The sequence below is a fragment of the Hemiscyllium ocellatum genome, chromosome 8 (genome assembly GCF_020745735.1).
Source record: "Hemiscyllium ocellatum isolate sHemOce1 chromosome 8, sHemOce1.pat.X.cur, whole genome shotgun sequence".
NCBI classification, from domain to species: domain Eukaryota; kingdom Metazoa; phylum Chordata; class Chondrichthyes; order Orectolobiformes; family Hemiscylliidae; genus Hemiscyllium; species Hemiscyllium ocellatum.
Genome location: NC_083408.1, coordinates 112,120,267 through 112,134,759, shown reverse-complemented (window position 1 = coordinate 112,134,759; position 14,493 = coordinate 112,120,267). Strand labels below are relative to the sequence as shown.

Sequence of the window (14,493 nt, the reverse complement as noted above, 5' to 3'; positions counted from 1 at the left end):
CTGTCCCATGTGCCCAAGTTTGAGAATTAACCTGTCAGTGATGTGAAGCCCCATGAAAGAAACTCACCACTATGAATAAATCTCATCCTTCAATCAAGGGACAGCTAATGACAATTATCAATCAGAAGCTGAGCTGGACAAGCCATATAAATATTGTAGCTAAAAGCATTGGTTAGAGGCTGGGAGTTTTGTGGTACAACATTTTCTCATTCACAAAGCCTACCAATGTTTACAAAGTATAAGCAGGAGTGCAATGGAATACTCCCCATTTGCCTGGATGAGTACAACTTGAAAAATACTCAAACACACGTCAGCTAGGATAAAACAATTGCTTGACTGCCAGACCATCCGCCAGGGTTGCACGGCAACACCATGTGTAACATCTCCAAGATGCGCTACAGCATTGCACCAAGGAACCTCTGACAGCACTTTGTTCTTCTAAGTGGTAGAGTTCAAGGTTTGCAAAGGAAGTAGGCTCCTGACACCATCTAAAAAGTTTCCCTCCAAAGCAGGCACCATTCTGACTTGAAACTATTAACTTGAACAGTTTTGCTTCCCTTATCTGTGGAAAGATAAAAAGGCATTGCAGGCTATCCAAAAAAGGTTCACTAGTACGAACAAATTACTGTAGATGCTGGAATCTGTACTGAAAACAACAGGTGCTGGAAATCCCAGCCGGTCAGGCAGTGTCCATTGAGACAGAGCTGAAAATGTGTTGCTGGAAAAGCGCAGGTCAGGCAGCATCCAAGGAACAGGAGACTTGACGTTTCGGGCATAAGCCCTTCTTCAGGATGTTCCTTGGATGCTGTCTGACCTGCTGCACTTTTCCAGCAACACATTTTCAGCTCTGATCTCCAGCATCTGCAGTCCTCACTTTCTCCTCGTCCATTGAGACAAGGCAAGCTAACGTTTAGAGTCTAGGTGACTTAGTCACAAAGTCCGACAGCATGGAGACAGGTCTTTGGCCCAAACTGGTGCATGTCAATCAAAATGCCCATCAACACTAACCCCATTTCCCTGAACTTGGCCCATATCCTTCGAAGAAGAAAGTAAGGATTGCAGATACTAGAGATTAGAGTCGAGAGTGTGGTGCTGGAAAAACACAGGTCAGGTAGCATCCAAGGAGCAGGAGAATCGGCGTTTAAGCCAAAGCCCTTCATCGAGGTCTTTTACATGAAATGTTGATTCTCATGCTCTTTGGATGCTGCCTGACTTGCTGTGCTTTTCCAGCACCACATTCTTAACCCATATCCTTCAAATCTTTCCTATCCATATATTTGTCCAAATACCTTTTAAATGTTGTTAATGTATCTGCCTCAAACACTTCTGCTGGCAGCTCATTCCGTGTGTAGCACCCTCTGTAAAAACGTTGCCCTTCAGGTTCCTTTCCATTCTCCCCCCCCTTACCTTAAACTGATGGCACTTAATCCTCAATTCCCCAACCCTGGAAAAAAAATACAGTGCATTTATCCTATCCATGCCTGCCATGATATAATACACTTCTTTAAGATCCCTTCTCAGTCTCCTACGCTCTGAAAAAAAAGTCCTAGCTTGTTCAACCTGAACCTATAACTCAGGCTGTTGAGTCCTGGCAACATCCTTGTAAATTTCTTCTGCATTCCTTCCAGTTTAATAATATTCTTCCTACAGCAAGGTGACCAAAGCTGAACACAATATTCCAAGTGTAGTGTCACCAGTGTTCTGTACGACTTCAACATACCAACTTCTATATTTAATGCCCTGACTGATAAAGGTCGATGTGCCAAAAGCCTTCTTCACTGCCTTGTCTACCTGTGACTCCACTTTCAGAAAACAGTGCACCTGAACTCCAAGGTCTCTCTGTTCTGCTAGACTCCTTAAGGCCTCCCCATTCACCATGAAACTCTTGTCTTGATTTGATTTTCCAAAATGCAAGACCCCACACGTACCTATATTAAACTCCATTTGCCATTTCTCACCCCACTTCTCCAGCTGATCAAGGCCCTGTTGCAATTTATGATAACCTTACTCACTGTACATAGTACCTCCTACTTTAGTGTCATCTGCAAACTTACTAGTCATGCCTTGTATGTTTTCATTTATACAGGTAACAAACAGCAATGAGCCTTGCACCAATCCCCGAGACAAGCCTTCACTCCTCCCACTGTTATCCTCTACTTTGTACCATCAAACCAATGTGTATTCAATTTGCCAGCTCCCTTGGATCACGAGATCTAACATTCCAGAGCTGCTTACCATGTGGAACCTTATCAAAGGCCTTACTGAAATCCATATGAACTGCATCTATCACCCTGAAGAAAGTGAGGACTGCAGATGCTGGAGATCAGAGCTGAAAAATGTGTTGCTGGAAAAGCGCAGCAGGTCAGGCAGCATCCAAGGAGCAGGAGAATCGACTCGTATGCCCGAAACGTCGATTCTCCTGCTCCTTGGATGCTGCCTGACCTGCTGTGCTTTTCCAGCAACACATTTTACATCTACCACCCTGTCCTCATCAACCTTCCTGGTCACTTCATCAAAAGAACTCTAACAAACATTAGAGGCATGATCTCCTATGCACAAAGCTTTGCAAACAAATCCTAATCAAACCCTGGTCTTTCCAAATGCATGTATATCTTATCTATCAGCAAATCAGAGCTCTGGTGAGGAGTCATCTGGTCTCAAAACATTAGTTTGCTCTCTCTCCACGGATACTGCCTGACCCACTGTGATCTCGAGCATTTGTTGTTTTCAGGTTCACTGGGTTGATACCAGGTATAGACAGACTGTCTCATGAGGAGAGGTGGAATATATTTGGGCCTATTCTTGTTGAAATATAGAAAAATGAGGAGACCTTGTTGAAATATGCAGGACTCTTAGAGGATTTGACAGTGTAGATGCAGAAAAGTTGGTTCTACTTGTGAGAGAGTCTATAAATGGAGGGCATAATCTCAGAATAAAGGGTTGTACATGAAGGAGAAATAAGGAGGAATTTCTTCTCTTCCAAGTATAGAATCATAACCTACTTCCATTAGGTATTCTATTTGGCTTATCAAGTCCACACGGACCCTCCGAAGAGCATCCCACCCTCAGCGTGCTCTGCCTCCAACAACCCCCATCCCCCCAATCCTAGCAACCCTGCATTTCCCATGGCTAATTCACCCAACCTGCACATCTTTGGACTGTGGGAGGAAACCGCAGCATCTGTGCAGAAACCCATGCAGACACGGGAAGAATGTGCAAACTCCACACAGTCACCCAAGATTGGAATCGAACCTGGGTCCCTGATGCTGTGAGGCAGTAGTACTAACCACTGAACTAACGTGCCGCCCAACAAGTAGTGAATCTATGGAACACAGGACTCTTGAGACTGATTCATTAAGTACACTGAAGAATCAGATAGGCAGACTTTTAATTTTTGAAGAAAATCAGGGATATGAGGAAAAAGGCAGCAAAGTGGAATTGAGGATTATCAGATCAGCCACATCACAAACGGCAGAGCAGACTCAATGGACCAAATAACCTGTGCTTGCTCTTCTATGTCTTATGGTTTTACTGCATGTATGGGGAAAAACAATACTGATAAGATTAGCATGCAGCCCTAATCTATTACCGAACAGTTTCTATCATGACCAGCAAATCACTCAAGTGCTCACATGAAGTATTTGGATTTATCTCAAGTTTCAAGGTCAAATAACCATATCTGTATTGCTGGGAGCGTGATTGGCGTTTACGGCACTAAACTACATAAATTTAAAAACCAACCTGCACACTTTACTGACAGTCTGATTTGTTACTACTCAGAAGACAATGTATTTTTGACTTTTATATTACTGTTTTGAATTCTTTTCACTGTTAACAATACATAGCAGGTTAATTGTTGGTTTCAGAGTTATCGCTGAAAGGTGCAGAAATGTGCAGTTGTTTTAGTAGTTGGCTGGGGACTTGGTTTTTGACAAAGAGAAAAGTGTATGCCAATATTAATTCAAATGTAAAAAGATCAACTTAATTTTACTGCTGGGTGGATGAATACATAAAACTTTAAGTGCCAGTTCGATGCCCATCTTTCTATTGCATTGTTGGAATACTGTGCAAGGAGCCATTCCAGTAGGGGGAGAGAAGAGAAATGTTGTTTTAATTGAGGATAGTATAGTTAGGGGCACAGACACTGTCCTATGACCAGATTACAGAGTCCTGAAGGTTACGTTGCCTGCCTGGTACTCGAGCTCAGGACACCTCATCTGGGCTGCAGAGAAACTTGGAATGGGAGGATACCAATGACACAGATAATACTAGAGCAATGGGTCTGCTCAGGGGGCATGAACAGCTAACATCTAAATTTAAAAGCAGGACCAAAAACCGAATAATCTCTGGAAGACTACCTGAGGCATGAGTTAATTGACACAGAGTCAATAAGATTTAGCAGGTAAATGCGTGGCTCAGAGATTGGCGTGGGAGAAATGGGTTCAAATTCATGGGACCTTGGCACCAGTACTGGGGAAGAAGGGACAAGTTCCGATGGGACAGTCTTCATCTGAACTGTGCTGGGACCAGAGTCCCAGCAAATCACATAACCAGGGCTGTAGACTGGGCTTTAAATTGGGGAGGGGGGGGGGGGCAGAGGCTTCTCTAAAAGGGAAAATTAGAAAACCTGAATTAAAAAGGAGGTAAGATACAGAACTCAGGAGAGGTTATTAAAAATCTCCAGCATGTATGAATAGAACCATGTGTCTGGCTGGGTTAGCAATCAAACGTCAAGTACACTGGACAAGAGAATGACAGTGAGAGGAGGGATGGTTAATACAGGAGTCAAGATGTTGAATGCATGAAATATAAGAAATTAGCTTGTGGTAGAGATTGAAATTGGCAGGTATGATGTGGTGGGCATCACAGATACGTGGCTGCAAGAGGATCAGGACTGGGAGCCAAATATTCAAGGATATATATCCTATCAACAAGATGGGCACGTGGAGAGAGGGGTTGAGATTGCCTTATTAGTAAGAAGTGAAATTAAATCAATAGTAAGAAACAAAATAAGGTCAGATGGTGCAGAATCTGTGTGGGTAGAATTAGGGAACTGCAAAAGGTTAAAAAAAGGGCCGAAGGGCCTGTACTGTGCTGTATTTTTCTATGTTCTATGTTCTATAAAAAAGCAGAGCTGGAGTCATGTACAGGCCTCCAAACAGTAGTCAGGAACTGGGTAGCAAGATACATCAGCACATAGAAACAATGTGTAGGAAAAGCAAAGTTACAGTGATCATGGGGAATTTCAATATACAGGTGCACTGGGGAGATCAGGTTGGTAGTAATTAACAAGAAAAGGAATTGGTGGAACGCCTGAGAGACTAATTTTTGGAGCAGCTGGTGATGGTGCTCATTAGGCAACAGGCAATACTGGATTTAGTGTTGTGCAATGAAGCAGACTTGATAAGGCAGCTTAAAATGAAGGAACCTTGAGGAAGCAGCGATCATAACATGATCAAATTTACTCTGCAATTTGAGACAGAGAAGACAGAATCAGAGGTAATGGTATTACAGCTGAATAAAGGCAACTTTGGAGGCATGAGGTAGGAGCTGGGTAGAACTGACTGGGAGAGGAGTCTAGCAAGAAGGACAGTGGAACAACAGTGGCCAGAGTTTCTGGGAGTAATTCAGGAGACACAGCAGAGATTCATCCCAAGGGAAAAGAAGCATGGTGCAGGGTGGATAAGGCAACCAAGGCTGATGAGGGAAGTCAGAGACAGCATAAAAGCAAAAGAGAAAGCATGTAAAGTAGCAAAGAAGAGTGGGAAACCAAAGGATTGGGAAGCTTACAAAAATCAACAGAGGGCAACAAAAAGAGAAATAAGGAGGAAGAAGATTAAATAGGATGGTAAGCTAGCCAGTAATAAAAAAGGAAGACTATAAGAGCTTTTTTAGATATATAAAATGGCAGATGCAAAAGTCGACATTGGGCCACTGGAAAGTGGCATAGGAGAGATAGTAGTGGGAAACAAAAAAATGGATGAGGAACTGAATAATTATTTTGTGTCAGTCTTCACAGTGGATGACACAAGTAATTTCCAAAACATTCCAGACAGTGAAGGGGCAGAGCTGAGTACGAGGGCCAACACCAAGAAGGTGCTAGCAAAATTGAATGCTGAAGGTGAATAAATCACCTAGACCAGATAGCTGTCTCCCTTAGAACTCCAGGGTGTAGGCTGCAGAGCTGGTGGAGATGTTAGTGGTAATGTTTCAGGAATCACTAGTGTCAGGGAGAGGAGAGCGAGAGAGCGAGAGCGACAGAGAGAGCGACAGAGAGAGCGACAGAGAGAGCGACAGAGAGAGCGACAGAGAGAGCGACAGAGAGAGCGACAGAGAAAAGTTAGAATCGATTCTAAGGGGAATAAGGCAGAAGACAGAAAATTACTGACCTCGGTCGTGGATAAGATCCTGGAATTCATTGTGAAGGATGGGATTTCTGAATACTTGGAAGTGTATGGTAAAATTCAGCATGGTTTCATTGAGGGAAGTCACGGGTGGATTAGACCAAAGGAGAACCAATAGATGTTATCTACTTGGACTTCAAGATGGCCTATGTCAATGTGCCACATTGGAGGCGACTGAGTAAGATAAGGGCTCATGGTATAATAGGCAAGGTGCTAGCATGGATAGAAGCTTTTCCGTATGGCATAAAGTAGGGAGTGTGGATAAAAAAGGTCCTTCGGAGGGTGGCAGCCGGTGACAAGTGGTGTTCCACAAGGCTTAGTGCTGGGGCAACTTTTCAGTTTATACATTAACAATCTAGATGAAGAAACGGAGGGTATTCTGGCTAAGTTTGATGCAAAGATAGGTAGAGGGATTGAGGCAGCGGGGACACTGCAGAAGGAATTGGACAGGTTAGGAGTGTGTGCAAAGAAGTGGCAAGCTAATTACAACATAGGAAAGTGTGAGGTCATGCACTTTTGTAGAAAGAATAGAGACATTGACGATTTTCTAAATGGGCAGAAAATTCAGAAGTTTGAAGTGCAAAGGGACCTGAGAGAATCTTGAAGTAGAACTCCCAAATAACCTTGCAGGTTGAGTTGGTAGTTAGGAAGGCAAATGCAATAATGGCATTTATTTCGAGAGGACTTGAATATAAAAGCAGGGATATACTTCTGAGGCTTTTAAGGCTCTGGTCAGACCACATTTGGAATGCCGTGCACAATTTTGGACCCCATATCTCAGGAACAATGTATTAGCCCTGAACTGTGTTCAGAGGAGGTTCACAAGAATGGTTCCAAGAATGAAGTTAAAAATCACAACACCAGGTTATAGTCCAACAGGTTACATTGCTGAAAACGTGTTGCTGGTTAAAGCACAGCAGGTTAGGCAGCATCCAAGGAACAGGAAGTTCGACGTTTCGGGCCAGAGCCCTTCATCAGGCTCTGATGAAGGGCTCTGGCCCGAAACGTCGAATTTCCTGTTCCTTGGATGCTGCCTAACCTGCTGTGCTTTAACCAGCAACACATTTTCAGTTCTGATCTCCAGCATCTGCAGACCTCACCTTTTACCAACAGGTTACATTCTCAGGTTAATGGAGACTTTTAAAAAGAAAGTTTTGTGATTTACATATGAAAGAAGAAGTGAAACTATCATGGCATTCAAACAGATGAAAGACTCAACAATCAAGGTATTTTTCAATGCATAACTTCAGTTACATTATCCTGTAAACTTTTGCTACAAATTACGTGTTTTAAAATTGTGTCCTCCACAACCGCCCGATGAAGGAGCGGCGCTCCGAAAGCTAGTGCTTCCAATTAAACCTGTTGGACTATAACCTGGTGTTGTGTGATTTTTTAAACTTTGTACACCCCAGTCCAACATCGGCATCTCTAAACCCAAGAATGAAAAACTTAACACATGAGGAACATTTGAGGACTTTGGGGCTATACTCAATAGTATTTAGAAGAATGAGGGGGGATCTAATTGAAAACATACAGAATACTGAATGGCCTGGACAGAGTGAATGTTGAGAAGATATTTCCATTGGTAGGAGAGGCTAGGACTCAAGGGCACAGCTTTAGAGGAAAGGGAAGACCTTTTATTAGAACAAAGATAAGGAGAAGCTTCTTCAGCCAGACAGTGTCGAATCTATGGAATTCACTGCCACAGTAGGCTGTGAAGACCACATCATTGACTACATTTAAGAATGTGATAGATAGGTTCATGATTGTAAAGGAGATCAAGGACTACGAGGCGGAAGTGGGGGAATGGGATTGAGAAACTTATCAGCTATGATTGAATGTTGGAGCAGATTCGATGGGCTGAATGGCCTAATTTCTGCTTCTTTGTGTTATGGTAGGAGAAGGAGGCAAGTGCATTTAGGTCTTTTATTCTGACAGACTTTCATAGGATCTCGAAGCAAGTTGGTCTTAGTTACCTGGCATCAGGTCAAAGAATCAAACCAGCCAGGGTTATTGATGCTTTAACAGCTGCATCAAACATGAAGACACAAGTTTAGTCTGAGCAGGGCATCGTATCCTACAGACCATTTTCTTGGACAGCTGTCATCGGAGGTTCCAATTACAGTTTCTATTGGGATACTCACACGGAGATCATAGCCTACATTCAATGTCCAGTCAGTAAAGACTCAGATTGTTTTGAATGTGTTGCTTCAAAAATCTAGTATATTTTGAGGGTAGTTTGGGGAAATTTATTTTTATTCACACGGGACATGGGCATCACTAGCTGACCAGTATTTATTGTTTGTCCCTAGTTGCCTTCAAATGGCTTGCTAGACCATTTCAAAGGGCAGTTGAGAATCAACCACATGAAAGCCAGACCAGGTAAGGATGGCAGTTTCCTCCCTGAAGGGTATCAGTGAACCAGATGGGTTTTTCCTGACAATCGACAATAGTTTCATAATCATCAGTAGATTCCTAATTCCAGATTATTATTGAATTCAAATTCCACCATCTGCCATGGTGGGAGTTGAACCCCCATCCCCAGAACATCAGTTGAGTTTCTGGATTAACAGTTGAGTGATAATACCATTAGGCCATCGCCTCCCCATGGGGCATGTATTTTGGTTGTGTTTTCACATCTATTGCGAAGCATGCAAAGTTTACATATACAGGTCGTTTTGCTATAACGTACATTTTGTTAACGTGAATTTGCTGTAATGCAATTCATTAATTGGGGATACTGCTTCTAAAGCATGAACCTTTAAAATGTGTGTTGGCTGTAATGTGATTACATCACCACCACTTGAAGCACTGTTTCTAAAATGTAACTTTTTTATAATGCAGGGTTGCACAAGAATGTAACCATTGCATTATAGAAGAACTATCTGTACCACGTCTAAGTACTAAGCATTTTTTTAAAAAATTTCATTGAAATAAGTTGGTGCTTCCGAACCCAAGACTCACTCTGATAGAATACAAATTGAATTTGCCTCAACAGTAATGTATGTTCTGGGAGTGCACAGCAAGATACCAGTCTACTGGTATTTGAAATCATTTATATTGGTATAGGGTAGGCAAAAGCAAAGGGGACACAAGTGAGATTAGCGTGCTGTATGACTCCATAATGTGGGATCTGAGCAGAATAGCTAACATAAAAAGATAAAAGAACTGCAATATTGGTGGCCTGATGGAATATGAATATCCACCATAAACGGACTCTAGTTACACCAAAATTATGAAACAGCAGCAGTATCCTACAACAATCTCACTTACATGGGTACTTTGGTGATTCAATAAAAGTGGTCTCTAGTTGAGAGGCATTATTCAATCATTCACTGTCCTTACCTTGATACGGGTCTGTGCCCATTTCAAGATTGCCTTCACTTTGAAACTGCCACAGGTCGTTTGCTGCTGCATTCACATCCAACAGAGTGGGAAACTGCCACCCTGTAGTTGCAACTGGCTCATTCATGTGTGCTGGCATCAATTGCCATTCCATAATACCACCACGCTGGCTATCATGCTGCCGAGGTTGAAACTGCCAGCCTGTTGGGAGCTCAAACCCACCCATATTCTGAGCAGGTGATGGTGTCCAACCTGCAGTTTCAGCCTTCAGTCCTTGGGTTGACAATGTGGGCCAGCCTGTGACAGTCTCAGATGTAGAGGTCAACTGCCATCCCACAATACTCTGGTCCTGATTGATACCCTCTACAGCAGCAGCCTGCCACTGTTCTGACTGCTGGGACAATGTTGGCACATTTTTAGTTTGCTGCCATGCCATGGTGGCCTCTTCCACCTCCCAGCTCTCTGATGGTTGATCCTGGGTCTTTTTCTCCATGTCAACACTCACTGGTGTCTCCCCTGTTGATTCCCCTTTTGAAGGTTCACCTGGCTTCTCCCGAAACCAATCCTGAAGCAAAGCAGTCTGGTCTTTGCTAAGTGGTAGCCGTGGAGCAGAATCTCCATCAGATAGTCTGTCACTTTCCAATAATGATGCTGTTGAACATTCCCCTGAAGAGTCATCCTCAATGTAAGGGCCTGACAGAAAAAAAAATTAAAATAACTTGCTGTATTTATATAAACATTCTGCATTTGCAGATTCATTTTGTTCCAAAAGCACATAATCTGTAGGCAGTCAGTCCACGTGAATTTTATAAATTCCTATTTTGGAAATAAAACCAGTCTGACTCAAGCATGGAATACAGGCAGACTGTAACCTTGTGTCTTTAATACATTATCTGAACTGAGATGTCACTTTTAAAAAAAATAAACCTAAGTTACCTCTTTAAAGAAGTTCTGGGATTTACATATTGACCACTCGAAACCTTGATTCCCATTCTAAGCGATTAAAGACTTAACGGTACTCTAAGTTTGTTCAATACTTTGCATCAATTGCATGACACTTTGATTTTTTACTATAAAATCTGTGTCTTGAGATCCTGTCCCACCAGCTATCTGATGATGGAGCAGCGTTACGAAAGCTTATACTTCCAAATAAACCTGTTGGACTATAAGCTGGTTACGTGCAATTTTTAAACTTGATCCAACCCAATCCAACATTGGCACCTCCACATTACAGCACCTTGAAGACAACACTTTTAACAATGCGATATTCCCTCACTGCAGACTAGTATAAAGTTAAAAAGTGTTATGCTTTTTCATCATTTAATGCTCTCCATTCAGAAAACCTTGTTCCACACACCCATATCTATAATCCCAGAGAGGCCAGTGATAATGGTTAACCAGTATCTCTGCTCTACTCTCTTTGGGTTTTGAAGCCACAGGCTCCAATTCAAAGGCAGGAGTGTTAAAGATATGCAAAGTTGACATGTACCAAAACCATCACTTCAGGTCTTGCAAAAGAAAACACCCACCATTTTCCCAGTGATTCTACCTCTTTCCCTGCCACTTTGGAATGAATCAAAGACATGCAAAATACCACCAGAATATTGGGTACTTGCATTTCCAACTCCACCCGGACTGCGATCTCCTAACCACTACCCCTTCACCCAAAGACATCCACTGCCTTTGCCTCACAAACAAAGCCACTAATACCTGGGTGAAAAATTTTTGCCATTGTTCTCAACTGCAGCCTCCAACACTTCTCCTTGTATGTTCAAATTCTAGTCACCCTGCACTCTTCCAATTCTCATGCATCACCTGCATCCTCACTGACCTACAGTGCATCCTTGTATGCTGACATAATGAAAAGAAATAAATCTTGGAGAGGGAGACCCAGTTTTCTCCAGACTGTAATCGGCAGCTTTTAAAACTAATGGCTTTGTGTGTGAACGTTTCCTTTCACTCCACCTTTAGTAGAGGTTACCGAATCAGCCTGGAATCCTAAACTTGGAACTTACAATCCTCAACCCCAACACCTTTAAAATCTTATTAAAATCTGCCTTTTTGGCAAAGATATCCTCTAACTCTTGCCTCTCAGTTTGACAAGTATTCATTTCTATCACCCTTCGGTAAAGGTAACTCTGTTAAACAAAATACATTTAATGTTGCAAGATCACAACTCTAGCCAGTGTAACTGTCTAAAGAAAGTGCTGAATCTACTTCTTCAACTGCTGTAGTTCCTGGGGTCATGACGTCCCCCTGACTATGTTATGGAATTTAGCATGTTAGCAATCAACACAATGATGTTGTCCTGAAACTGGCTTAGTAGTGTTTTTGTTTAAATTAATTCACAACATATGACATTCCTAACAAAGTCAATATTCATTGCCAATCCCCAATTGCCCTTGAAAACATGACAGTGAAATTCATATTTAATAATCATTAAAATACAACTGAGTAACTTTCTAGGTCACGTCAAATGGCAGTTAAGGCCAACCAAGTACCACAAATCTGGAAACACTTCTAAGCAAAGATGATAAGGGCAGCAGAATTTCTTTTCTAAAGGATATAGGTGAGCTTGATTTCATTTTACTGACAGTGTTAGAACATAGAACAGTACAGCACAGTATAGGTCATTTAGCCTACGATGGTGTGCTGAGCATTTAACTTAATCTAAGATCAATCAAAGCTACACACCCCTCAACTTACTGTCACCCCTGTGCTTCTCCAGCGGTTGCTTAAATGTCCTTAATTTCTCAGACTCTACTACCACCACTGGCAGTTCATTCCACATACCCACCACTCTGTAGCTAAACAACCATCACACGAAGTTTTTCCATTCCAGATTTGTGAACAATTTTTGTACTCTAACTGCCAGGATGGCAGATCACCAGCCCAGCCCTTTACTACTGCCATGCTACTATCATGCCCTGCAAGCAAATAAAAATGGGCTTGCATTTTTATAGCACTTTCCACTACCTCAGGATATCCCAAAGCACTCATGAAAGAGTCACTTTTATGATGTTAGAAACGTGAAATAAAGTCCCCATAAACACAATAACTTAAGTGACCACTGGTTTTAGGCATGGATTGTCAGATGTGATGGCCAGGACACCAGAGAGAGAGTTCTCCTGACCCTTCCTTGGCCAGGTGAGCACTAACAGGGTTGCAGCTTATCCAAAAAGCTCAAACTCCCACAATATAACATTCCTCTCCAGCCACACAGAAGCATTGGCCCACAATACATCCTCCATGTTAGGAGTTGAGTCTGCAAACCTTTGGATAAAGAACACTGTCCACTGTGGGGATGGCTGAGCAGTGGCTCTCTTGCTCATTTCCGTGCTCCCCTGTGAGCCATGTGCCAGCCAAGTTTCCACCTCACTGACATGGGCAGGTGTAAAAAGGCACAGGCGAGAGAGGCTGGCTCAGACTGCAGCCTGGGGTGGTGTTAGGGACATGCCCACAAACACTGGGCCTGACACAACCTGGACAGGGGAGATGTCATGACCCAGTGACAGAGAAGCTGAAGCTTGAGGGACGACAGAAAGACACCCAATTACACCTGGGCGGGGAAAGGCCCTGGGGCCAGGGAGTCGCTCAGCGCCCGGGGTAACCGCCTGCCCCCGTTTCCGGGTAACGGGGCGCCAGGTCTCCGCGGTCTCGCGCTCACGCCCCCCGGTCCCGCGCTCTGCTCGCGGGGGGCACTGGCCGCCTCAGAGCCCGGCGGAGCCTGCACTCGCTTCCATGCCACACCGCCCCCGCCGCCCTCAGAGAGGGCCGCGCTGCCCCCCGCACCCAGACCTGACCTGTGATCCGGCCGAGGAGCCGGGCCAGCGGCGCCAGGATGAAACAGAGCAGGGAGCCCACCATCCCGCCCGGGGCCGCGCGCACGCGCCGCTCCAGCTCCTACACAACCAACTTTATTGACAGCAACGGCACAGTCACACTGGATCACAGGCAGATCACACTGGGTCACACCAGGATCACAGCCTGGTCACACTGGATCACAGGCAGATCACACTGGGTCACACCGGATCACAGCCTGGTCACACTGGATCACAGGCAGATCACACTGGGTCACACCAGGATCACAGCATGGTCACACCGGGATCACAGCCTGGTCACACCGGGATTACAGCCTGGTCACACCGGGATCACAGCCTGGTCACACCGGGATCACTGCCTGGTCACACTGGATCACAGCCTGGTCACACTGGATCACAGCCTGGTCACACCGGGATCACAGCCTGATCATACTGGATCACAGCCTGATCACACTGGATCACAGCCTGGTCACACCGGGATCACAGCCTGATCACACTGGATCACAGCCTGATCACACCGGGATCACAGCCTGGTCACACCGGGATCACAGCCTGATCACACTGGATCACAGCCTGATCACACCGGGATCACAGCCTGGTCACACCAGGATCACTGCCTGGTCACACCGGGATCACAGCCTGATCACACTGGATCACACCGGGATCACAGCCTGATCACACCAGGATCACAGCCTGATCACACTGGATCACAGCCTGATCACACCGGGATCACAGCCTGATCACACTGGGATCACAGCCTGACCACACTGGATCACAGCCTGATCACACCGGGATCACAGCCTGATCACTCCGGGATCACAGCCTGATCACACTGGATCACAGCCTGATCACGCCGGGATCACAGCCTGATCACACCGGGGTCACAGCCTGGTCACACTGGATCACAGCCTGGTCACACTGGA

At 44.3% G+C, this 14,493-nt stretch overlaps 1 protein-coding gene across 1 annotated transcript in view; it reads right to left on the bottom strand.

Annotated features, from left to right (window-relative positions):
• Positions 1 to 13,644, bottom strand: part of angel1 (angel homolog 1 (Drosophila)) — a 30,083-nt gene extending 16,439 nt beyond the window's left edge. Inside the window, exons 1-2 of the mRNA XM_060829477.1 lie at positions 13,553 to 13,644; positions 9,750 to 10,442 (exon numbers count right to left, since the gene is read on the bottom strand). Of these exons, the coding sequence (XP_060685460.1) occupies positions 9,750 to 10,442; positions 13,553 to 13,616 (757 nt within the window). The 5' untranslated portion in view covers positions 13,617 to 13,644. The remainder of the gene's footprint in view (positions 1 to 9,749; positions 10,443 to 13,552) is intronic.
• Positions 13,645 to 14,493: the final 849 nt, after the last annotated feature.